The sequence below is a fragment of the Pteropus alecto genome, unplaced genomic scaffold (assembly GCF_000325575.1).
Source record: "Pteropus alecto unplaced genomic scaffold, ASM32557v1 scaffold61, whole genome shotgun sequence".
NCBI classification, from domain to species: domain Eukaryota; kingdom Metazoa; phylum Chordata; class Mammalia; order Chiroptera; family Pteropodidae; genus Pteropus; species Pteropus alecto.
In genome coordinates, this window is record NW_006434835.1 from 18,825,279 (window position 1) to 18,851,335 (window position 26,057).

A 26,057-nucleotide genomic window follows, 5' to 3' on the forward strand; every position below is an offset into this window, starting at 1 on the left:
TGGTTATTTAAAGGGAAGTTAATACATTGCCTCCCGGTGTTGTCACTGGGGATAATGTTACTTATATTTTGGAGTCACATGGTCTTAAATATACCATGACAGCTCATTTACATAGTCTTTTGAGTATTACTGTAGGATATGCGTTCCAAATGTGATTGGTCTGCCTGCCAATTCAGGCGCACTGCACTGACGGACACATAGACCCTTTAAAAATTCTAAGGACAAGCAGTTTGGAGTATAGACAGTTGTTTAGGTGAGTTGTTAAGAAGCACCTTCTCTGGAGTAAGACATATCTGGGGTCTCAGTTTTTAAATTTTTTCAGTTTATCTAAAACAAGGAAAATCCGAAAAACTTATTACAGCCAAGAGGAGCCTTAGGGAGACATGATGACTAAATGTAATATGGCATCCTGGAACAGAAAAGGGACATTAGATAAACACAAGGAAATTTAAATAAGTATAGGCTTTAGTTAATAAAAATGTATCAGTATTTGATTCATTAATTGTGACAAAAGTATAAGATGTTACTAATAGGGGAAACGGTGCAGGGTATATGAGAATTTTGTACTACCAACACAATTTTTCTGTAAATTTAAAACTGTTCTAAAACAAAAAGCTTATTAAGAAAAAAAAAAAGAACATGTGGATTAGGAGATATTTTTTGTAGCCATTTTGGGAAATACAGTCTGTCACACTTTATGACTCTGCTTACATTATTTAACCTTTGTTGATCTCAGTTTCCTTATCTTTAAAATGGGTATAGTAGTGCCTACCTCCATAGGATTGTTTAGAGGATTAAATGAGGTAATCCAAGTGCCCAGACATACTGTCTAGCATCGTAAATGCTCAATAAATGCTGTTAAACAGTAATAATAACAATCATTTACAATTTTTTAAATGCGCAAGAATGAAAGCATGTTTATACCTCTTGATTGAGTTGTAAGAAGTTTGTCTTTGCCAAGCTTGAACTAGTTTAGGGCCTGACCATTTTGAATCTGAACTACTATAACATTCGTTGATTTTTCTGTGGCTTGTCCCCGCCTACCCCGTATAGCAGTTGGAATTGGCATTACTAAATGTGTGTGTTTTAAAATCAAATTAAATAGTTTTTCAGAATTTTGGAGATTTCCAATTGCATTAATTTAGTCTATTACTAAAACCCGTAATAGATTTTAAAGGCAAATCTACTTTCCTCTTCGCAAACCGTGAAGACCACAGGCATTGTAGTTTTGGGGAGAGAATATTGAACTAGGAATTGGGAGACCTGACTTTTAGTTCTTGTTTGGCTCTAAATACATGATTTGGGGCAGTTTCTTTCACCTCCTAGAAACTTAGTTTCTCATTGGTAAAACGAGAGTTGGACTGAATAATATTTAGTTATAAAGCTGATTTTCATGGACATCCACTGAGAAATGTGCTCAGAGCAGTGTCTTTGGGAGGCTTTACCTTTTCAGGATCGCCTCACAAGAAAATTGCCATTGCCTTATGTTTATGTTTCATTTTTGACCAAGTTATATTACTCTGCTTGATGATCCATCATATTCTTTATAGCAGTGCCCATGTGATTCCTTAATTGCTTCAAAAATTCAAATTTGCTTTCCAGATTTGAAGATTTATCACCATTCATTGAGGATAATTAATTGAATGTGCTAAAAGAATTTTTCAAGAAGGAATTAAAAAAATATTGTAAGCATAGACAGCATTGTTGGAGTAAATATCATAACTGCCCAAGTCAGACTTTTTGAAGCGTACAGGTCTCATTTGGAAATAATGACTTCTGGTATTTTTAAAGGTGATTTACTTTATAGGACTTCCCATTGTACTGTGTGACCCTAAATTTGACTCCTATTTTAAATTTTTAGTGTGTTTTCTAAATGTCATGTAACTTATAGCTTTGCCATTAACCAATATTTTATTGTAAGTTTCAAATAATAACTCTAGAGGGTATTATGGGCAAGAGCTATGTGGTGCGGAACAAAATCCCTAATGTAGACCTGATTTCTGTTTCTTTATCCAGGGTTTAGGGGAAAGCTAAAGCTTGTCTATACGTTTAATAAATTTTAGCCATCAAACTTTAATATGACTAAAACTGGGATGATCAGAGTGTATAAGTATGTACATGTTTGCCTAAGTCTGTAACATTTAGTGACATATTTGCCAGACATTTTTTAGAATGTGGTTAATTTTTAAGTAATTAATTTGGGTTAGTCACCAAATACTATTTCATTTTTCAAATGTGTGGTAAATGGAATTTCAGTGGATGGAAATTCTATTTGTAGAAATGACTTTTCAGATCTTTTACCATGGTAATGGTATGTCGTATGTTAAATTTTTAAAAAGCAGTAACCCTCAGTTAAGAAAGTTCTTTAGAACCTGACTAATTAAATTATCCAAACATTAATAGACTGCAATGTGGTAGACGTCGTTTTTGATAATAATTCCACTTAGTCTGCTTTTTCACCAAGGAATACTTGAATATTTTCCATGGGAAGCGTTATGATAAGAGATATATGCTACTATTGGAAACTATTTACTTTAAAAATTATCAGCAGATAAGTTTTCCTTGTATGGTTGTTTTCATTTGGTTTGGTTACCCCTTAGCTGACTAATTTTAAGCTGACTGGAAAGATGCATAGCTAACATTTACATGAGTGTGTTGAACTTATTAAAGCATACATCAGGTTTCCAATAAATAGAATTGACCTCATTTTAATTTCTCTGACATTTTTTTCCTTTCCATTTTTAAGGAGGCATGCTGTGCGACGTCATCTTTTTCAACCTTTGCCATTAGAGTTATATTGGGGAAAAGGTAGAAAACATGATTTTGATAAAGCTTTGATTTTTTACTAGAGGTTAGGAATTAGCTTTCTGTCTTTAATAAGCACATATTTCCATTGGTCACAGTAGTTCCTGTTTACTTCTTTAGCGTTTAAATTTAACATTTCTTTATTCCAAATAAAATTCTTATTTTTCTTTCAGAGTTGAATGATGACATTTGAATTTCTCTAGTAAAAAGAACATTTTACTTTCTTTATTGCTATTTTTAATGATAACTAACATTCCCCCCCTCTAACCTACAGTAAACAATTACAAGAATAATATACCATTTTTAGATTAAAAGTAGTTATTTAGAAAAGGAAATTTTGGGGTAATGCAATAGAAGACTGTTTCTAAGTTTGCTAATGGTTTTCTTAAACTTCCTTTTCGAGTTTAATACTTGTCATATATGTTATATGTTTATATGAGAGTTTAGAAGAGTTATTATTATTTTTTTTCAACCTTTGGGATGTGTATTTTGAGTATAGTTTATATGGGTAAAACTTTCTGCCTACCCTCAAGTAACTCATGTTTTTTATATTTAAACCTTTTTTTAGGACTGCTAAGTCTGTTTTTGTTAGAAAATGTTAAAACACTAAAAATATACAATAAACTGGAAAGCGAAAGGAAGCCCCCATTGAGTACTGGACAAAGACCGAATTTGTTATAATCAGAGCATTATCTTAGAACTGTTGAATAACCTTAACTGCCATGTTTAAAAACATTTTTTAATGTAAAAATAAAACCATGAAATGGCTTTTAACTTTATAATATCATATCATAGGTAAGTCATAGGAAATTGAATTATAAGTATATAATAAATTAATTTAGCATTCTTAACAGATTATCAACTTGTACGTATTTTTCTCACTTCATTGTAGGCTAGTAGAAACTGACATATGTTGGGATTGGCCTTCAGTTTACATTGGGGAACCACTGATCAAACCAACCTTATCTTCTCTCACTGCTCTTCAGAATATAGCCAGATATACTATTGCTTAGTTTTGACTTGCTTGTTTTCATTCATGTGGTCCCCTTGTTCTCGGATACATTCCACCCATCCTTCATGGTTCATTTCACATATTCCATGTGGTAGAGACATCTAGCTGTCCACCAAAATTCATTTCCTTTTTCCTAAGCCTGTAGGTAGCTCTTGTTTCTCATGTGACTGAGTTCTAGCCAGTAGAATGTAAGTAGAAATGGCAGGTTGTGGTTCTCTCTGTTGTTTCCTCTTCTGCTGGCTGGCTGGAGAAAATAATGTGGAAGTAGGGAAATACAGAGCCACAGCGGAAGCAACCTGGATCCCTGAGTAACTTTGTGGAAGAGAGTTGTCCACCAACCTGAACTTTCTTCCCTACCCTGCTACTATTACATATGCAAGAAATAAAGTATTGTGTTAAGTTTGGTTCTATTCGTTACCCCAGTTTCACCTACTATATAATAACGCTACTCATTCTAGGAAGCAGTTTGTGACTACTACACTTCACTCAGATGATCATTTTTTTTCTAAAATTCTTGGGTACTGATTAGGTATTTGCTGTTCACATTAAAAAAAAATCAAAAACAATAGCAGGAAAGAAAGGCAGCATGCGTTTAATTTGTGCATGTCTCGTTCACAAAGACTATAAACTTTTGAAAGAAAGTGACTTTGATATTTCTTTTGTTTTCTCTATGGTACACAATAGAAACACTCAGTAAAGACCATAAAGAACGAAAATTTGAGAACAGATTTTTAAGGCAAAGATATCGATGTCTACAGTGGTGTTAAATTTGGTTAACTTCATTTATTTTAGTTTTCTCTGGTTAGGGTTTCATTGTAAAGGAGAAACATGTTATAGAAAACACATAATTTAATAAATTAGAACAAAGATCTTAGTGAAATTTGTATAGTAGTGAAGCAACTTTTCCCAGCTTTCCCTCTTATTTCCCCTTCTACAAACATTAAACTTTTACAATGTGTCATGTCCTAGGTCCTGGGGGTATAGCAGTAAATAAAACAAAAATTATTGCCCTCTTAGAATTTACAGACAATAAACAAGTAAAACATTTGGAATGCTAAATGTGATCAGTACCTGGAAAAAATAAAGGGGAGTGTTGAAAGTGGGGGTGGCAGGCGGCAGGATGATGCTTGAGTGGGTACTACATGGGGTTGGTCTTACCAGCTTTTAATTGGGTGTTCACGGAAGGCCCCTTGAGGAAATGACCTTTGGTCTCAGCCCAGAACCAGGTGACTAGAAATAATGTGGGTAACTGGAAAAAGAGCTATTAAATAGAGGAGACCACAAATGCTCTTCAACTCGAGGTGAGTGTGATGAAAATGTTCTAAAATCGATTGTGGTGATTGTTGTAGCACTCTGTGAAATACTAAAAACCACTGAAATGTACACTTTAAATGCTGAAGTTTATGGTATGTGAATTATATCTCAATAAAGCCATTATGAAGAAAACCATCAAAGCTTTAAAGACCTTCCTCATCAACCCAGGGAAAACCCTTCTTTCCTTTTTGCTCTGCTTAGAAATGTTTGGTTGTGTCATGGTAGTTATTACAGCAAATTACACAAATTACATTCCAGTCAGACCTAGATATTGTGAAGCATAATAATCATTGTGAATGTTAGTAAATTTATATCAGATTACTTTGACTATAAGTTTTTAAAATTCCAACACTAAAATCTGGTCATGTATATGCAGTCGTCATAGCTTGCTGCTAAAGTAACAGTATTATCCATTTATAACTTGGGGGGAAAAGGTAATGGCTTCATGCTCAGTAATACCTGATTTGGGTTTGAGACTGCTGATTTTGTAGCCATATTGCTCCTCAACATAGCAGTTGCCTGAGAGCTTTGCCTTTAGAATCACACTTGCTTTCTGTTTCCTTTTGATGGTTTATATTCAGAAGAGCCTGGCTGTCTTAGGTTGTCTCCCTAGCCCCTGCTTTTTCAGATTCTGGCTCTTAGATATTCTCTTTCATTTTTTTCTCTGGAAATAATCTTCAGCTCTCAATAAGCATTTCTGTCATACCACAAGTACACTTAGATCCCAGCCACCTAGGCAGCATGGATTTAGATTCTTCTAGATACTTAGAATTTTAGAGCTAGAAAGGGTCTTGGAGTTCAGAGTTATATACTAGTCACTGCAAAATTGTATTAGATTCTCAACAGTTATATAACTAGTCAGTGCAAAGCTTGTATTAGATTCTCAGCATCCCGAATTCTGTCCTCGATATCTTTTTTCAATGCCATTACTGCATTTCCAGAAGGAATTAAATAAATGCTCATTAAAGGTAGCTTCTCATTGACCCTGAGGAGATTCTTCAGACTCTATTACAATGTTTAAAATTGACTCTAAATCTGTGTTTTATTAAACCATCAAATCATTTTGTCTCAATCCGTAGTCACTCTTTGCCACAGGACCGGTTTTCCCGTGCCCTCATCAGCTGTGGCGCCTCGTAGTTTGGAGTTGAGAGCACTCTGACTGTAGTTCTAGGCTTAGCTCTGCCACTAATTCACTCTGTGTCCTTGGCAAGTATCTTAGTCTCATTAAAGACATTTTTGTATTTTAGAGATAGATTTGAAAAACTGGATTTCCCTCCACTTCAAGTGAAATGGATTTTATGCAAAGAATCTAATTTACAAGGTGTAAATTAAAATAAAAGCAAACATAATATTTCTTCTTTACTTCCCTAAGACTCAGGATGGAGGAAAGGGAGGGATTTCCACTTTGTGAAGAAGTAGAGTTTCGCAACTTCTTACCACACAGGCAAGATGCAGGGGAGGGAGGAACCTGCTGGCCCTGTATCATCTGGTTAGGGAAGGAAGGGTAATTCTGCCACAGGCTTTTTCAAGACAGGGGTTGGGGAGTGCCCTCAGCCTCAGCCTGGCCTGAGGAGAGCCAGTCAGGGCCCCAGCTGCTTGTGTATAAGGGACCCACCATTACTTTTAAAACATTACAAAAAGCTTACCTTTCAGATGAAGCATGTGTATCTAAATCCATACAAATGAATATTAATCTAGCTCCATCAATTTGCTTTTAATAGTAACAACCAATATTTACTAAGTACGTGCTATGTACCAGTTTCTGCCCCAAGTAGTTTACATATATTAACTCATCTGATTTTCACAGTCCCTTACCCCTACTGCTCTTACCCCTGTTGTAACAATTGAGGCAGTAACAGGTTGGAAATTTCACAGTTATTAAGTGGCAAAGCTGAGATTCAAACCCAGGTAATCTGACCACAGGCTTTGGCTAATTTAGGGGTGAGCCTGATGTTGAAGAGCATTAAGTTTCATTATAGGAGACCTAGGAGGTTGTTCTGGGAGCTCCTACTGGTACACCAAGTTACCCAGTTTACTTTTCTGGGTTTCTTCATTTGTAAAATAAGAGTTTCAAGAAACGAGGCCCTCGATGTTGAACTCATAAATCTTAATGCCTAAATTCTTGTTATTTCTTTTCAACAAATTTATTTTAATACAGCATGAAAATTTTGTAGATTTAATCTTACCTGTAGTCATCAGTATGCACTATACACTCCTGTGTGGAGAAGCATAGTAAGCTGCACTGTCCAAGATGATATGCACTAGAGGCTTATGGCATTGATCACTTGCAGTGTGACTAGTGCGAACTGAGATGCACTGTGAGTTTAAAGTACACGGTGGGTTTCATAAATGTAGTATGAAAAAATGAATATAAAGTAGCTTATTGATAATTTACTTTAGATTGATTATATGTTGAAACGATACTATTTTAGAGGTATTGGGTTACATCTATTAAAATTAATTTTGTCTGTTTTTCTTTTTCGATGTGGCTAACCAGATGATTTCAAATTACCTACATGGCTCACATTATATTTTTATTGGACAGTACTGTTTTTGAGAATCTTAAATGAGAGAAAGAGGAACGGATGGTTCTGAAGAGTAGGAATGTATATGGTAGTAGATATTCTATCAATTTTTTAAAGGTATGTCTTATAAAGGAGATGGTTTACAGTAACTTTTGGAATAGCTGGTAAAGGAATCCATGTCCCCATGGTATCTGGATCTTCTGCCTTACTCCTTCCTTCAAGTTCCCAGAATGGGACGGTTGATCCTCAAAGCATCGTCTTTCTGTGGTAATAATTTTTGATAAATGCCATTTGAAATGTATCATCAATTTCTCTGTTTTTGGGTGGAGAGGAATAAACCAAATCTATTTAACTTTGTCGTAATATTTCAGGATTCATTTCATATTGTGCTCATTTCATAAAATGTGATTTTTTGAAATCAGCGATTGGGTCATATGCGCTGAATCTTCGCCAACCCCAGGGCATCCTTTTGAACTTGAATTCCTAAGCTCCTATTATAATAGCGATTTTTTTTTTTTTCACATTTTAATCTTTTTCTTAAAGTACACTGTGTTCTGATAACATCCTAAGGGATGGGACAGAATTGCTTTTCTACACATTTATTTAATAAAGTGCAGGAGCAGATTTAAAACTTTTTGTTCTTGCCCACAAATCATCATGTACTCTGTCTTATCATTATCAGTGTTCAAAATATTAATAGAATCAGTAAATTGTAGGACTTGAAAGAACCTTTGAGATCTTCTGGTTAATTAATTCTTGATTCTGTGTAACCCAAGGCCCTCTTTTCATAATAAGTGTTTTGTAATACTCTCTTTAGTGTCCTGAAATGACATTCATGGTTAATGAAAAATTTTACCCACATAATTAAAATAAATCAATATAATTACCTAACTGTAATATAAAGGAAAAACAAAAGGAAAATAAAATACGAGGTATGACTATACTAGAAGACAAAAAACAAAGAAACAAAGAACAACTCAGCGGATTTCTAACGTGCTCAGAGGAGTACTGTTCTGCGGATAACCATGATCTAGACCCAGTTTTCTCATTTCATAGGTAAACAAAGTAAGGGGTGGGGGTGAAAGGGCAGCAGAAGGGGGTGTTGGACAATGGGGCTTGGTATTACCTTCTCAGAACTAACAAGTGCGGTTGACAGCAGAGCTTGAACAGAGAGCCCCGGCTTTGTGATCTGCCATGCTGCTGTTGTTAGTATTCCTGAAGCTCCCCTTCATAAGAGAAGAATGCCCCCAATGGGTGATGAATCCAGGGGTGTTATATAAGCAGCAGTCAGTCGGTACAAAACTTATTTGCTTCATGGTTTTTTAAAAAAATGATTTGAAAACATTTTTCGTTTTTAAATGAGATGGGTAACTGGGTATTGTTCTTGACTTGTTGCTTGCTGTGGAGATACAGATAACATATGGGGTTACTCTTCCTGAATTAATTTGTTGGCTAAGGGAAACTCTGGTGTGATGATAGCACGTTGTATCTTTAACCCTTTGCCCTGCCCCTGGCACAGAGCAGCCTCCCGCTTAGTTAATGAAGTTTCTTGGGATCTTCTGGATAGCGTGTAGGCGGTAGATGTGTAGACATGTATAATAACTGGAGGACATCCTGTAGGTTCAGAGCTGCCTCCAGAGCTCCCATTTTCTGGCTTTTTACCTTGGGCACAAACTTACTTCTTAACTGTAACATTCCTACCTTTTCTTTCTCACAGGTTGCCACAAGGTCAAATGATAGTAAAAAGTGGTGTACTGTACTGTGTGTTACGCAAATTCAATAGAGTCATGTTAACTAAAAGCCTAGCATTCTCCCTCTCCAAGAAAATAAAGAGAATATGGTCTTATTTTAATACTCTGCACTTGGTATATTATTATTATTAACTTATTTTAAATTTATTTTTAATTACAGTTGATATACAATATTATACTAGTTTCAAGTGTACAACATAGTGATTAGACATTTATATTACTGATGAAGTGATCACTTCAGTAAGTCTAGTACCCCACTGACACCATACATATTTATGTTATTATATACATAGGTGTTATTATCATGTGAACTCTAATCTGAATCATATTTCATTCCTTGAACCCAACAAACACCTAATTGCCTTGGAGACATGGGATGGCACACATATTGTCCTCTCCCCTGCTTCTGTCTCAGCCTGTTCTCCCCGCCTTCCCTGTCTACTAGCTCCATTTCCCAGTAAACACACAAAAAGTCAAAACCAAAACACAATTTTTCTATTTTAGCTCCACTACTTTACTTAGGGAAGACTTGTCTGGCCTTCCTAGGAGTGCATACAGCCTTTCTTATATGCTTTCACAGGCTTTAGTATAGTACTACTGTTTACTTATTTGAGTATTTCACTCCCCCGCTAGATTGTAGGTTCCATGAGAATTTTATAATCTATTTTATGTCCTTGTGTTGAAGGTAAAAGTATTATTTTAAAAATACAGTAAAATTGACACCATGGGAGATGTGTTGTAATTACCCTTCAGTCTCAACCCTCTGATATTCTGGTGTTTCTAGAGGAGCTTGGAGTAGAACACAAAGTGAAGCAACCCCAGCACCAGTCCAAGTTGGTTTTTGCTTTCATTGGGTAACCAAGGGTACTGATGTTTTAGAAGAACCGGGATTTTGCTTATTTCAATGATGGGCTTTGCATTGAGAACTAATACTTTTGTGGTGTTTTGTTAATAAACATCTGAAAAATATTTTATTTTTTTGTAAATATTTTTGTTTTAAGAAGAGTGATTTACTCTTTTGTGGCAGCCTTTTGACTTTAATTTTTTTTTTACTTTTGGACAATGCTTTTGCTTAAGTACAGCAATTATTTTTCTCATGTTGATTTCCTGAATATGTGTTTATGAAACTTTCTTTCCATTCAGCAGCTATGCATAATTAATTTAAACCAGGATTTGTTTTGTTGGTCTTATGGTTACTTTGTTTCTTCTTTTTCTTAATGCGTTGGCAGCCATACTCTTTATAACCCCATTTCAGCTCTGCTAACTTAGGGTGCTCATGTTGTTCGGTGCTTATCTCTTTGATACTATTTTGGTATTTTTCTTTCCCTGGAACATGGATTTCTCCCTTTCCCTTTGTAGTCTGGCATTTCTGCTACTCAAAAGTAATGTGGTTTATTGGAAGGAACAGAAGCTTTGGAGCTAAAGAGATGCAGGTTTAAGTCCTAGCTCTGCTACCTTACCAGTTATGGAGTCTGGGCATGTTTGAATGTTTCAGAGCTAGCTTTCTTCATTTGTGAAATGGGTATACTTCTACTCATTTCTTAGGGTTGTGAGATTAGGAATATTTTATGTAAAGCACTTTATACAGTATTTCTCTCTCTTCCATGTCTTTTAACAGTCTCTGAAAAAAGAGGCAGAGTGGGTGAGAGACCAGACTGAAAGATGTCCTAGGCTGCCCTAAGGCCCCTTCTATCTAAAATATTATGTGAGTCTGATCATCTGAGGCATAAACAAACTACCAGGCAGTCTAGATATGGAATTCTCTTAGCAGTAAGGACAAGTGAATCTGGATCTCCATTACATCATCTGGGATATGAAGGGTTTGCCTGGGCTGCTGCTTCCGAATGATGTTCTTTAATGTCCCTTAGGGAGGAGAGGTCCTGTTCAAGGTGAGGAGTCAGGCCTGGTTGGGAAGGACATCTCTGAATCAGGGCTGTTCTGCTCTTGTTTTACATATCAGACTTCTTGGTGAGAGTTTTCAAATGAAGGGTTTGGCCAAAAAGGTTTGCAAACCATTGGACTAAATAATCTCTAAAGCCCCTTTCAACTGACTTTCTATTATTCTAATAAAGTTTTAGAGATGGCTTTTATCATATTTTATGCATTATGCTGTTTTGAAAACTACCTCCTTTTGTTCATCAGAGTATTTAATTTGTAAGTTCTATAAATAACTTTTAAAATCCTATAAATATCAGTCGCCGTTCTAAAGACTTCACAAACTTTTTTTACCAAATGAAATATTTTTATTGGCATTCTTATTAATTTCTCCACCTTTGTTTTTATTTGTTAATGGTAAGAACATGCTACATGAAACACTTTAGAACACATGGGGAGAGTTCTAGGGTCATTCTCCCCTTGTATTTTGATTTTTACAAGTCTAGGGGAAGAAGATTTTAGAAGTAATGTTTCAGTAACTAAGCAGATGTTCCAGATATCAACCCTGTTATTGTTTGTGCAAAATATACATTTACACATGAACCAAAACCTAGTCATTATCTTTCAGAATAAGTCAGAAAAAATGTTTTATACATTCGTAATGTTCACCCAGAATTCTGTGCTGTAGAATGACAGTGTTAACGAAATTCAATCTGAAATACTTGGAATAAAAATATTACTTTATTCCATTTATAGTATGAGGCATTAAATAATAAAGACATCTCAAATATTTAAAAACAAAGCCTAGTACAAATAAATACAAATAAAGTATATTATGATGGTATTTCTACCTTTGCTTATAATACTTTGTGGATTTTTTGACTTCCTATCTTAAAATTTTTTCTGGAATAGTGACTATATATGATTTATCCTTGGTTCTACCTCATTGCTCAGATACTTGATAAATGTGTTTCATAAATGAAAATTACACAGCATAGTTTCTTGAGAGTTAAGAACATTTCTAGAATTCCTTTACAACAGAAGACCATTTTAGGCTGCCGTTCAGTTGTTTCTCTAAAGCAGTAATGTCTAAACTTTCTTTGAGTTACGTACCTTTCTGATAAGAGTTAGGGACCCTCTCTGCAGACACACACACACACACACACATACATACATACATACATACATACATACGTACGTACATACATAAATTAACTTACAGTTTTAGTGGGTTTATTAACCCATAAATACATTCCGTAAATCATCTATGAGTAAACTACCCTTTGCTGTATGAAGAATAGATGGTAGAAAGGAAACCGATTTAAATATATATTTTTTTCATTTTGCTTGTGTGAAGAATAGATGGTAGAAAGGAAACTGATTTAAATATATATTTTTTTCATTTTGCTTGTATCTATGAAAAGAAAAAATACTATGAATGATAGTCGACTTTATTTGACAAAATAATGGTGTTTTCATGTCTTATTAAAGGCAATGACAACTATAGGATTTATAAATGTGATCAGTTTGTGTTGTTTTGATGAATTTTAGTACGAAACAAGAAGAGAAACATTTTATTCCTTGTCCAGTCAAATTACTTGTTACGTGCCCCCCCGAATGGTATTTTATACCTTCCATTGAGTACCAGTAATTTGTATTAGGAAAAAAAATTATTGATGTCAGACTATCAGCTCTTTTATATATGAAAAACATTGTGCCAGTGTCTTCATATTGTATAATTCACATTTTATACTTCTCGTTAGTGGTTTATTCCACCCTCAGTGATATATTAGTGACAGACTTTCATTCAGTCCCTTAATGTAAGGAATCCTGGCTCCTGATTTTTCCCTATGACGTGAATGTTGTTGGGATTTTTTTAATTATGTAAAATAATGCTTTTTATGCACTATTTGAAGAAAAAACTTTCACAATGCAGAGACAGCCATTGGTAACATTTTGATGTATTCCTGTCTAGTCTTTTTTCTCTTCAGTGATTTCACTGTCTAGTTTTTGGTCTCCCTTTTTTCCTCTGGCTTTACTTGTATATATTGTTATTTCTAATTTCTGAGGTGGTAGTTATCCTTATAATTTCTCTTCCTTCAGCGTTCATAACTACTAGGGTAGAGTTGGTTAGAATTATTCATGTCTTGGTAATCTGTCAGCTAATTAACATTTTTTTGTTTTGAGCTATAATTCACATATCGTATAATTCACCTATTTAAAGTGTACAAGGCAATGGTTTTTAGACTGTTTACAGAGTTCCACAGCCATCACCACTCTCTAACTTTAGAACATTTTTTTTTTTTCACTCCCAAACTTCATGCTCATTAGCAGTCACACCTATTCCACCTGCCTCTAGCAGGGGAGAAACACTAACCTATTTTCTGTCTCTACAGATTTGTCTATTCTGGACATTTCATTTAAATAAAATCATACATATAGACTTCTGTGACTAGCTTCTTTCACTTAACATAATGTTTTCAAAGTCCATTTATTTTATAGCACATGTCAAGTACTTCATTCCGTTTTTGGTTGAATGATACCCACTGAGATGGCTGTACCACTTTTGTTTATTCATTTATCAAATGAAGGATATTTGGGCCATTTCCACTTTTTGACTATTATGAATTGTACTGCTATGAACATAGCAATATTTTTGTGTGGACATATATTTTCATTTAACTTAGGTATATATATCTAAGAGTGGAATTGCTGGGTTATATGGTACTCTATATTTAACATTTGGAGGACTATAATAAATAATTTGAACAAGGAAAGTAGTCTTGAATAGAAGCTAAGAGATGTAATAGAGTTACACTAACCTGTCTTTTTGAAATGGTTTCATATAGTAGTGTTCCACTTAGTGTGGGTGTATGTGGTTTCTTATAGGGAAACCTTGTGTAATAACAGGAAATAGTTGAAATATAGTATGTATGCTTACCATTTACACAGAAAAAAATTGGTGACATTTTCATTTAAAAAATGCTTGCTCTTAATAATTCATATTGTTAGAAACAATTTAGAAGAAAAAAAACCAAACAGAAATCCTGAGACTTTGGAAAAACTTCCTTATGACTAACCAATCACTGTACAGTGTGCACCATAAAGAATAACATCAAGAGATCGGCCTCTTTGTCTTTCTCTTTTGCATCTTAATTCCTCTGAATGTTTTAGTTATTGCCTTAGCCATCTATGGTCCCTTTCTAATGGAAAGAACACTGAGCTAGTAAGAGATGGGAGGGCTCAGCTGCCTCACCACTGGCTTTGCTACTTATGAACACAAGTTAGGTCCCTTAACTTTCCTGCTCGCCACTTTCTTCATTGGTGTAATGAGAGAATCATCTGTGAAATCGACATGTTTAAAGCTCCGAGATCTTAATTCTAGCTCTGGACTTATAAGATTCTACAAACTGATGGTTATATATATATATTTTTCATGAATTTGTCATTTAATGTATTCTTCCTTGTATTACTTTTATCTGTCCCTTCTTTCTTTTCAAATTCGTTCTTTCTCTACCTAGATGACGTACCCTAGGAAGGTAAAGACTATTTTTTTGCAGTACCTTGCCTGAAGATTGTTAGTGTTTAGTAGTGCAAAAATTGAGTTTTAATGACTGTGGAATGACTCTCATTGGTAGTTATTCTCTGTTGAAATGAAATGATCGAAATAAGTTGGTAAATTTAGACAGATACTTTAACTTTTTCCTTTTTCTCTTTAAGAGTATGCTTTTAACTAGACATGGGTATAGTCAGAAATGAACATTCTGTTTTTGCTAATGTAACACTAACTTTTTAAATAACTTTTTTTTTTGCTAGAACTTTATTTATTCTATGAGACTATATGTATTCTTGGGCTCATATTTTACGTATAGGAAGAGTTTCAGTAAACTCGTTTGCTTTCTGACAGTCTGTATACCTCCATCATTCCATTCTTTAATTATACATTTTACTAGGTAGCTCTGCCCCTAAAGGGAAAATCAAAACACGAATTTAAACTTCAAGTTAACGGAAATAAATGCTCTAAAGTAAATTGAATAATGGCTTTGAGTGACCTCTTTTATAGGCGAAGGATCCTTGGGGTGCAAGTGTATTTTAGTTTACCTAGGAGACTTTATCATTCCTATCTCGATTTATGTTTTCAGTGGGTTTTAATTTGTAAAAATGTACTTTGTAAAATACGGTGAACAGTAGTTTGGCCATAAAGTATGGGTTATTTGTACCTCAATATTTAATCATTTTAACTTTGATCATGAGATCATGGAAAAATAGATATAGCTAGCATTACCAACAAGTCGATTTATTTTGGCTATGCTTAAGCTGCTTCTTTTTTCCTTCTGCCTTTTCTCCCTCCTTTTGTCTTTTCTTTATTTCCTTTTACTATATAATTATCAAATGGAAAAACTGTTCTCTTTTTAAAACATTGCAGAAAGGTCTGTTCCTCTTTGACCACTATCCTTAGTCACAGCCTCTTCCATAGAGGCAGCCATAGTAACATCGGTGTGCATCCTTCTACACAGATTTTGTTTTTACATTTTTTTTTTATTATGGTGACATTGATTAACAAAATCTAGTAAGTTTCAGGTGTACAATTTGACAGTAAGGCATATATATATATTGTGTGCTCACCGTATGTTTTTATATTTATCTGTATGAACCATATAGCATAGGGTTTTCTTACTGGGGGATATGGTTCCTTCTTTACGAAAATATTCTTTTTCACTTACCATCGTGTCCCAGAGAGCTGTTTATTTTAGAAAATATAGCTTGACCTCATTCTTTCTAGCTGTTGCATAGTGTTTTATGATGTTGAATGTACCATGGTTTATTTAGCCCTTCCCCCATTAATGGACATTTATGTTTCTGGTTTTCTTTGTTGTTGTTGTTACAGATAGTGCTGCAATGAAACATCTTTATACTTGCAGTTGAGTATTTCTCTAGGGTAGACATGAGAAGCAATTCATTATGGTAGGCGTATTCAGTATTATAATAGCTACTTATCAGTTTGCCCTCTAAAATTTATACTGCCTCCAGCTGTGACAGAAACACCAACAAATGATTTTTAGAATATCAAAGACAAAACAGACATTTTTGCCAATCTGTAAGGAAAAATGGTGATTTAATTTCCATTTCCTTGAAAATAATGAGGTTGAACATTCCATTTTATTTATTGACCATTTTTCTTCCTGTAAACTGCATATATTGAATTGGATTACTTATAATGTGTCAGTTTAAATTATTAGATAGATACAAATTTTTTGTAAATATTGTCGAAATATACATACAGAAAGATGCATAAATCACAGTATACATTTCAGTGAATTTTTGTAAAGTAAATATACCATGTGTAACTGTCACCCAAATCAAACAGCATTACAAAGCCCTTGAAGCCCCTGGTGCTCCTTCCAGTCACTGCCCCTGCTTCATACCTCCCGGGGTAACTGTTCTTCTAACATTATCGATTATTTGAACTATAGATAAATAGAATCACACAGTACATACTCTCTTCTCTGTGTTAACTTTTGAATACATTTTAAGTAAAAGAATTGCATCAGAGTTTAGAGAATTATGACTATACAGATAATTTCTTCTCTCATTTAACTTCAAAAGAGAAGTAGTGTCATTTTTATATAACCCTAGAGATGTCCTTATACAGTTCTAAGAACTCTCAGACTGGACTCCCCTCCCACCATGGGGGGCAGGGTTAACAGACTTGTTTTCTGAAATCCTGTTGATTGTTGAAAGTTCTTCATTTTGGGTAGATTTGAGATTTGACCCCTTTCTGCTCTTTAACTGTACTGTTGTTTTATCAAAATTGGTAAACCGTGTTTTCATTTTGTCTAAGTGCTCTGTTACTTTAAACGCCTGCTTACCTTCTACCTTCTTTTTGTGTTTTGGGAAATTATTCTCTTGTGCTGCTTCAGGAAGTGTGAAACTGTCTAGTGTGTCCTTTTCCTTTTACTGTTTGTGTCATTTTCCCAAACAGGTGAAGGTGCCAGAGCAACCTGTATGCATTATCCTTTCAGCTTTCCCTGCCTGCCTTATGAATCCTTGATTGATATGGAAAGGTGTTTCAAGTTCTGTCTTTTTGGCTTATTTTTGTTTGTTTCTTTTGATTTGCTTATTAAAGGAGTATATCTTTTTGTCTTCAGCATATTAAAATAAAATTTTTTAGTGATTTCCTGACACTGTGCTTTAGGAGACCTTTTAAAAAAGTTAGTGAAACAAGTAAAGATGAATAAAATCACTAAAGGTGACATTCTTTTGAATTTATTTTAAATTAATAGTCTGCTTTCTAAAAGAATTCCAAATGATTAAATAAAAGACATGTAATAATGCGAATAAGAATAAAAATAAAAGATTGTAAGAAGAGAAAGATAATAATAACCATAATCTTTGCTTCTGGAATTGAATTTTAAATTTAGCTATGAGCCACTGTGTTTTGAGAATTGAAAGGAAAACAAATTTAGTTCTCATTGGGGAATGAAGAAGCATACCATTTCATCAGGGGAGACAGATGTGTTTATATTACCAAATTCTCCCAAAGCAGCAGCGTTCATGGAATCAGGTCATGTGTATAAACATGCACTGAGGGGTTTGGAAACGTGTTGGTGAGTTTGAAAGAAATTAATTAGCTCATAAATATTTCACTTAAGTTTGTGAAAAAACTAGATCAGTGTGATTGTGTCTGGGTGTGAAGGTATTCCTCTCGCTTACAAGAGTAGTGCATAAAGAGCATTTGGTTTAAATTATTTAAATAATGAACACAGTTAAATTCTTTCACATTGTAATCTCAATAATCAGGCAATGGTTTAGCTATGTGGTAAAATATTTTTGTTTTCATTATTAAGTGATCATTTTGCAATAATTATCACATGTGCATATATATGCAATAATTGACATTGGTTTTCATGCTTTCATTTTATGTATTTCACTTTGTCCTTTGACTCAAGGTCAACATGTTGTTTATTTTGGAGTAGTCTTGGAAAAATTATGAACTTTTTTCATTTATCTTAACTGATTCCCAAGGATTTTTTTTTTTCTGGTAAAGTATTTGATTAGGGATTATAATAAAGAAAGATAATCCTAGCCTGGATTTATTGTATTCTTAAAATTTTTATAATTAAAATATTTTTAATTGTAATGTGTTTTTAAATAAAAAATAGAGTAACAAAAGCACACGAATTAAAAAGTGAAAGTTCTCTTTCTTCCCTGTTGCCACCAAAGATAGTAATCACTAAAAACGTTGTTGTTGCTAATATATCATATGATTAGAACAGTGTATCATATATGGTATGTGTGCAGATGAGCAAAAATGTCTAAGTCTAGCTGTTTTAAAAGTCATTGTTGGTGAAAACAAAAGTAGCTACCATCCTTAGGACATAGAATATTGTCAGGACCCTAGGAGCCTCCTGTGTCTCCCCACCATGACAGCTATTATTCTTTTATGTTATGCAGTATTTTTCTTTAAAGTTTTACCATGGATGTATGTATTCCTAAACAATATATTTATAATTTTTTTTTTGAAAACTTGAGAAGCATAACCTGTCTACCACCGCCACTATTAGATGAAGACTCCTGGAGGTATAGAGTCTTTGTGATAGTCTGACCTCAGCTTCCCAGAGGGTTGACCGGATCCTTTTCTGGGGAAGATAGTGGGCAAGTTTATACATAAATTAGCCCTGGAAGACCAGAGTCAAGGGCTCACCACAGTCAGAGCATCTGCCGGTACTGCAGATATTGGTGGGATCTTTTTAAAACCTCAGATATACAGTTCCACTATGGCATAACCACTTCCCCCATGAGTGCATGTGAGTAAAGTATGTACAACAGAATAAAGGCCTTTGGAGATTAGGGTACAGGACAGTTGGCCAGATGTTTCTACCTAATGATTTGGTTTTTGACATCAGCCTTGCAGTATTCAAATTTCAGCTTTGAGTTTTAGTAAAATTACAGATTACTTACCTCAGGGACCTTTGGTTTGTTCATGCATAGTTGAATATGTAGGTGTTAAATATCTAAATATCAAGAGCCTCCCATAGAGTGCCTGGCAAATAGTAGGTGCAAAAAGGTAGACCTTTGAGAGTGTTTTTTTCCCCAACTTCCTCACCTGTAAAAGTCTAGGTTATGTGATGAGGTCATGTTAAGTGGTGGAGCTGGATACATGCTCCTGGCTCATAGACCTCTGATACCAGCATCTATCAATGCTGGGATTTTTGCCACATGTCCCATGTATTGTATGTTTTAGAGGGTAGAGAGCCCTTTGTTCTTAAGGCTCTTAATAAAACTAACCTGTATACTGATCGAGTCCATGCTTATATATACCATATCATTTTTAACATACTAAAACATGAATCATCTGCCTTTGTTTTTTTTTTTTTTTTTTTTTTTTACCCATGGTGGGATGCTAAAGGTATCACACCTTTAGCGTGGCTATCTTGGGCTGGGTGTGTGCACTTTGTCCCTAGGACATGTACCCTTGTGATTTCTTACAACTCCCCAGTGTGTACCCTATCCCTCATTAATATGAGCTACAGTTCTCTGCTTTAGCCATGCTGTTTCAGATTTCTGTGACTCTGCATGTTTTGTGTTACTGCCTGGAATAATCTCTCCTCTCCCTCAAACTCTCATTCTCCAAGAGTCTAATGTCTTCATTAGTCTCTTTTAGCACAGTTCATCTGGCTTTACTTTGCTCTACCTTTAACACCTGTTGCATACCTCAATTATACCTCTGTTATAGCATGTATCACATTGAATTGCAATAATTTATTAGCATACGTAGCTTCGGTATTAGACTATGAGAACAATACTAGTTAATATTAGAATTGTGTTAATAAAATAACTAAGATTTTATGAAGTAAAAATATGTATCTTTCTTAAGGAACTATAGGTATCCCCACTGGATATCTCATTAATCCTTGTCCGAGAGCATCCTCCTACATTGTCGTACTCTAGGAATAAAGTATGCAACTGAGTAAGAAGTCCAGGTGGGCTATGCTTTGGTTCCTGTACTCTATTTTGTCTATTTGATATTGCAATCATTTGAACCATAGCTGGTTAGATAGCTTTGGCGAGTGTCAGAATCAGAATCACATTATGAGCTCGGAAGTAAGTGAGGTAAGAGATCTTATTAACTCATCTTAGGGAAGTGGTCTTATGGAAAAAATTAGTTCTTGGGTTATACTGAAGTATAGCTTTTCAAGATGATCAATAATTTTGTGTTCTGTAACTGTTTGGGGCAATAAAATGGATACTCCATTTTAAAATTGTGATTATTCCTTTACCACAGGCTTTTTTTTTGAGAATGTCATCAGTATTATATAAAGAATGCACAAAAATATTAAATTGCAGTGTTTGTGATTATCTGTGATGGGGCCTTTATTTTACAGGATTTTAAAAAATGAGATGTTTGTTTAATTTACCAGTTATATAACCAGACTTTCCCCCAGCAGAAGCTGGGGATCCTCATCCATGGCCTGCCCCAGGTTTTATGTGCTGTACGTTGTGCTAGGGGATGTTAAGGTAAGAAAGGCTTTAGGTTCCTTCACTTAGTTCCTGTGAACTTCTAAAATTTGGAATAATTTTTGTATGAGGTATTAAAAGTTCTGTTTAGAATTGTGACATTTTAATCTTATAGACTAATTGTTTTTAAAGTGTGTGTTTAATTACAGAAGTAATCTAGTTCTTGAAAAATAAGTATAGTGTGGCATCTTGGACTGAGCATGGACTCTGACACCAGATTACTTGGATTCAGATCCCGGCTCTGCTGTTTACTAGCTCTCTTAATCTTGAGCATGTTATTTAACCACCTCGTGCCTCATTATCCTTATCTATAAAAGGTGGGGTAATGAAAGTACATTACTGTGGGTTGTTGGGAGTGTAAACAAGTTCACACATAAGATACACGAAATAGTGCCTAGCATATTCTAAAAAGCTCACATTGCATGTTTTTTAAATTTATATTTTAATCTACATACAGTAAAAAAATAACTTTTTAAGGCATGTTTTGTGAGTTTCAACAACGGCATAGTCTTATAACTGTCATTGCCATTGGGAAACAGAAGTTTCCTCAACGCTTCCCTGCCCCGCCACCCCCGCCTTTCCTTGTGCTGCCCCTTCATATCACACCCTCTCCTCACCCCCAACCTTTGGCAACACTGATCTGTTTCCCCCTCTTCTAGTTTTGCCTTTTCCTGAATGTCATATAAATGAAATCATACAGTAAAAAAGAAATACGTTTTGAGTTGGACTTCCTTCACTCAGCATAATGCATTCGAGATAAACCCAAGATACTGCATCTATCAGTAGTTTGTCTTTAGTGCTGAGTAGTATTTCATTCCTTGGATATACAGTTTGTTAATCCATTTACCCCCTGATCAGCATTTGGGTTGTTTCCAGTTTTGGATAATTGTGAATAATGATGCTATAAACACTTATGTACAGGTTTTTGTGTCAACATAAGTTTTCATTTGTCCTGGATATTCAGTAGTGGGATTGCTGGGTAAATGTACAGTTAACATTTTGAGAAACTGCCCAGACTGTTTCCCAGAGTGACCATACCATTTCTTATACCCCCCAAGCAATGCATTTGAGTTCTGATTGCTATGCGTGCTTGCCAGCACTTGATTTTGCCAGTTTTTAAAATAAATTTCAGCCACTCTAAATGAGTGTGTAGCTAGCATAATTCTTAACCAAGTTTGTCTTGTAAACCCTTGAGACTTGAAAGACGATATAGAATGGGGCTCAGTTAAATGCAGGGCCAGGGAGGAGTTCATAAGGGGACGGAGAGACCATTAGGTTTGTGAGAGCTTGATATGTCTGTCATCGTCACTGTGTTCACTGTTGTATCCCCAAATGACTAACACAGTGCCTGGCACACAGTAGGAGACTCTTTGTATGTTTATTGACTCATTGAGCAAATGATTGAGAGGTAAGGGAAAAAACAAGGAGTAGAATAGAAAATAGTGTTAGATTAGGCTTGGTCTAGTATATTTATGTGATACCCTTTATATCTGTTTAAGTCTGAGTAATCCTAGTATATTCACGTGATACTCTTTATATCTGTTTAAGTCTGTATATAAATACGTGTTTAAAAGTTGACTGAATTCCCATCCCCTTTGCAGGAAGAAGCAGAAGGCAGAAAGGAGTCAATGCTACTAACTACTGATTATTCTACTGATTATGTAGAGTTAGGAAAGTCATCTTAACTCTTTGGTCCTCAGCTTCATCACTGTAAAATGAAAACATTTTATTAGATTGTATCTAAGCTCCTTTAACTAGAATTTTTTTTTTCTTATAATCACATCAGATGTGAAATGGTGTAGTAAGTGAGGAAGAACCCTGCCTGATCCTTTAAGAGGGAGGTGGGGTGGTGGTGGGCAGACAGGGAGCGCAGTTATATATGAATACATTGTTAAGGGCTGCTCATCAGGGAGTTTAGGGGTGTCTAAGCAGGTCAAGCTAATGGCTAGTTAGAAACAAACAGTATAGGAGAAGGTAGTTACAGAGTTTTCAAATAGAGTAGCAGCATTGCAGGAATTTTGAGGGGGTATAAAAGGAAGTAGGTGTTGAGAATTCTGTACTTAGAAACTTATTTGGAATATTTTAAGATTTTTACGTCCTGGAAAAGTAAATGTACAGGTTTATGTTAATACTAATAAACAGATAAAAAACAAGGGTTCGTAAACGAGGCAGCTTTATTTTTGGAGGTCAGACATTATACTCTTTTGAAAGTATCTATTTCTAATGTACTGACAACTTGTTAGACCTGTAGGACATGTAAGAGGGTTACTTCTACGGTATTCAAGCTCTTATATCCTTTATCAGATCCATTTCTGTAGCCCTATAATTAAAAATTATTATATGCATCATTCTGAAATTGAATATGGGCAGTTAGTTATACATATAGTAACAAAATATGTCCTTTTATATCTTTCAGAATCATGGTGTCATGGAAAGGGATTTACTTTATACTCACTCTGTTTTGGGGAAGCTTTTTTGGAAGCATTTTCATGCTGGGTCCCTTTTTACCTTTGATGTTTGTAAACCCATCTTGGTATCGCTGGATCAACAACCGCCTCGTGGCAACCTGGCTCACACTTCCTGTGGTAAGTTACACACCAGAAGAGGAGACTGTCTGGACTAAAGTGGCTCAACCTATTGATTTTTCCTTTTTAGTGTCAGATTTAGTCAAATGTTAGATTTAAGTCCTTTGTGTTATATATAAGAAGTGCATTTAGAATTTAAAGGGGGAAATATAAAAACTAGAGAGAAATAAAAATAATTCATATCCTTGAAGTTAAATATCTAATTAAGAGATATGTAGAAATTGAATTTCTTTCATGTTTTCATGAATTTTCTTATTTTCCTTCATTGAGGTATGCTTTACATGTAGTAAAATACACAAATACAGTTAAAGTATTTTTGCATCATTAATTTTATTTTGCATTTCCATTTATTTTACATAACAATGGCATAATTAATTTTAGATAGCAAACTTTTTTAAACTTGTGATATTGATGTTATCAATTTAATTCTTCCAAGTGATCATAGAATTTAGGATTAAAGTGATTGCTCAGCTGTGGGCTAGGTTCACAGCATCTGTAAGGTATTATGTATACATATAAAATGTGTAGCAGATTCTTAGAACAGCCAGATATTCTCTGCCAGGTCGGTTCATGCTCCTCTGAGCACACTTCCCTCTCATCTTGAGCTGGGGACTTGCTGTAGGATTCCAGTCCAGACTCCTGCCTTGTCTGGGACCGAGGAAGCTTTCATCCTTCTCTAAAAATGGAGCGATATGTATGCACCTGCCTTTACCTTGACTAGGTTGTATATCTTGAGAGTATTCTGTTCCTTCTTTCCTGAGCATCGCCTAGAACTTAGTGATACTTGGTTTATTGACCTTTTATAGTGGAGATAATGAATATAATTCCTTAAAGGGAAAACCAGACAGGAAACTTCTTCCTTCAGTTGTTGAAAAATGTTCTTTTACCTGTTTCTTTTGAATTGAATTGTATTTCTCCGCAAACAGACTGCCATTATTACGTTTGTAGAGAGGAGAGTATCACGCTAACGAAATAGAGCCCTCAAGTGGAGATTGATTGAGAAATATTTTCAGAGACAGTGGTGGGTGTACCTACCTTGATGGAGTAGACATTTCTTGTTTCCTGTAAATTGAATTTTAATAAATCATATATAGTACACCCTTCTTTTCATATTTAAAAAGGAACCTTGTGACGAATAACTTTATAAATTGCATTTATTCTCTGTTTACAAGGTTAATTTGGTTTTAAATTTTCATCCAGATATATTTGTTATGAAATGTGATACTGTTAAACTAAAAGCAGCCCTCTACCTCCGTCACTCCTTCCTCTTCCCTCTTTTCTGTTTGCACTAAACCTGTCTACTTTATATGCATAAAGAAAGGGACAGCATACTGGTAGGTAATAAATAATGGTGGTGTGGTTGGATATTTAATTCAGGTATTAGAAGAATTAGAAGATTTCGTTAAAAGGAAAAATCAAAGTAAACTCAAGGATAATGATGAACATAGCTTTTGACCACTATGTGGGAGATATTGTGTTAAGTGCTTTAGGAAGATAGTTTCATTTCAAGTGCCACCATTATCTCAATTTTACAGGAGAGGAAATATAAGCTTTGAGAAGTTAAATAATTTGTCCAAGGTCACACACAGAAGCTAATTATTTAATCACAGCTGAGATTAAACCTTGATTGTCTGCTGCTATTAGAGCCTTAGGTGATAGGAAAACTTTCAAAGATTGGTCAGGGTCACATGGAATCTTAACAGAAGTTCACCGGTACCTCTCGATTATTTCAAAAGAAGGTTTGGAGTTCTTTCAAGCCAGGGACGCCTGACTTGAAAAAAAAATATCTGAGAAACTGATAACTAGCGATAAAATATGTCTCAGTAATGTGATGATTTCCTCACAGTGGAAGAAGAAAGTTGGCAAGAAATAGTCATAGAAAGACTTATTTTTTGCTAGAGGAGCCAAAGATACAGGTTGTTGAAATACCTAGAACAAGGTAGGTGTTAATATTTATTGGATGAGTAGGCAAACATGAAGTTTCAAGGTCAAACTGCCCAAACTTTGGTATCAGAGTTTTGCTGGCTTCATAAAGCAAGTTGTGTGCGGTGTTCTCTCCTCCATTTTTGAAAGAAAATTTCATATATATAAATTTTTTTCAGTTGTTGTTTAGGGATTAATGTATCTTTAATGTATCACAATCCACTTAGAGTTTTTACAAAATCATGTAAAATATAAGAACTTGTAACAGTGTAGTGCATTTATTCTTATATCCTTTGTGCTGCCTACTTACATAATTAACTTCATAATGCAGTTATAACTTTTTGCTTTAAATAGTTGTGTCTTTTAAAGAAATTAGAAGAAAAAGTATAGTCTCTTATTTAAATATTTTCCCTTTTTAGTGTTCTTTATTCTTCTTGTATATTAGAGTTTCCATCTAGTGTCTTTTCCCTTCAGCCTGAAGAACTTCGTTTAGCTTTAGTGAGGGCTTCTATAGCTGAATCGTTTTCACTTAATTGAAATTTTCCTTATTTTGCCTTCATTTTTGAATGATAGTGTTGCTGGCTATAACATTTCTGGAATGATATTTTTTTTCTTTCCATACTTTAAAGTTCTGTTTTATGGTTTCCATTGTTTTTGATTAAAAGTTAGCCATCATACATATTGTTGCTTCTCTTTATGTAATGTATCATTTTTCTCTGGCTGCTTTCAATATTTCTCATTTTTTACA

General features: G+C 34.7%; 1 protein-coding gene across 5 annotated transcripts in view; it reads left to right on the forward strand.

Annotated features, from left to right (window-relative positions):
* Nucleotides 1-26,057, forward strand: part of LCLAT1 (lysocardiolipin acyltransferase 1) — a 146,585-nt gene that overhangs the window by 24,163 nt on the left and 96,365 nt on the right. For all 5 annotated transcript variants that reach the window (XM_025045698.1, XM_025045699.1, XM_025045697.1 and 2 more), the window contains one exon: nt 23,218-23,386. In XM_025045698.1, coding sequence (XP_024901466.1) covers nt 23,222-23,386 — 165 coding nt within the window. In that variant the 5' untranslated portion in view covers nt 23,218-23,221. The remainder of the gene's footprint in view (nt 1-23,217; nt 23,387-26,057) is intronic.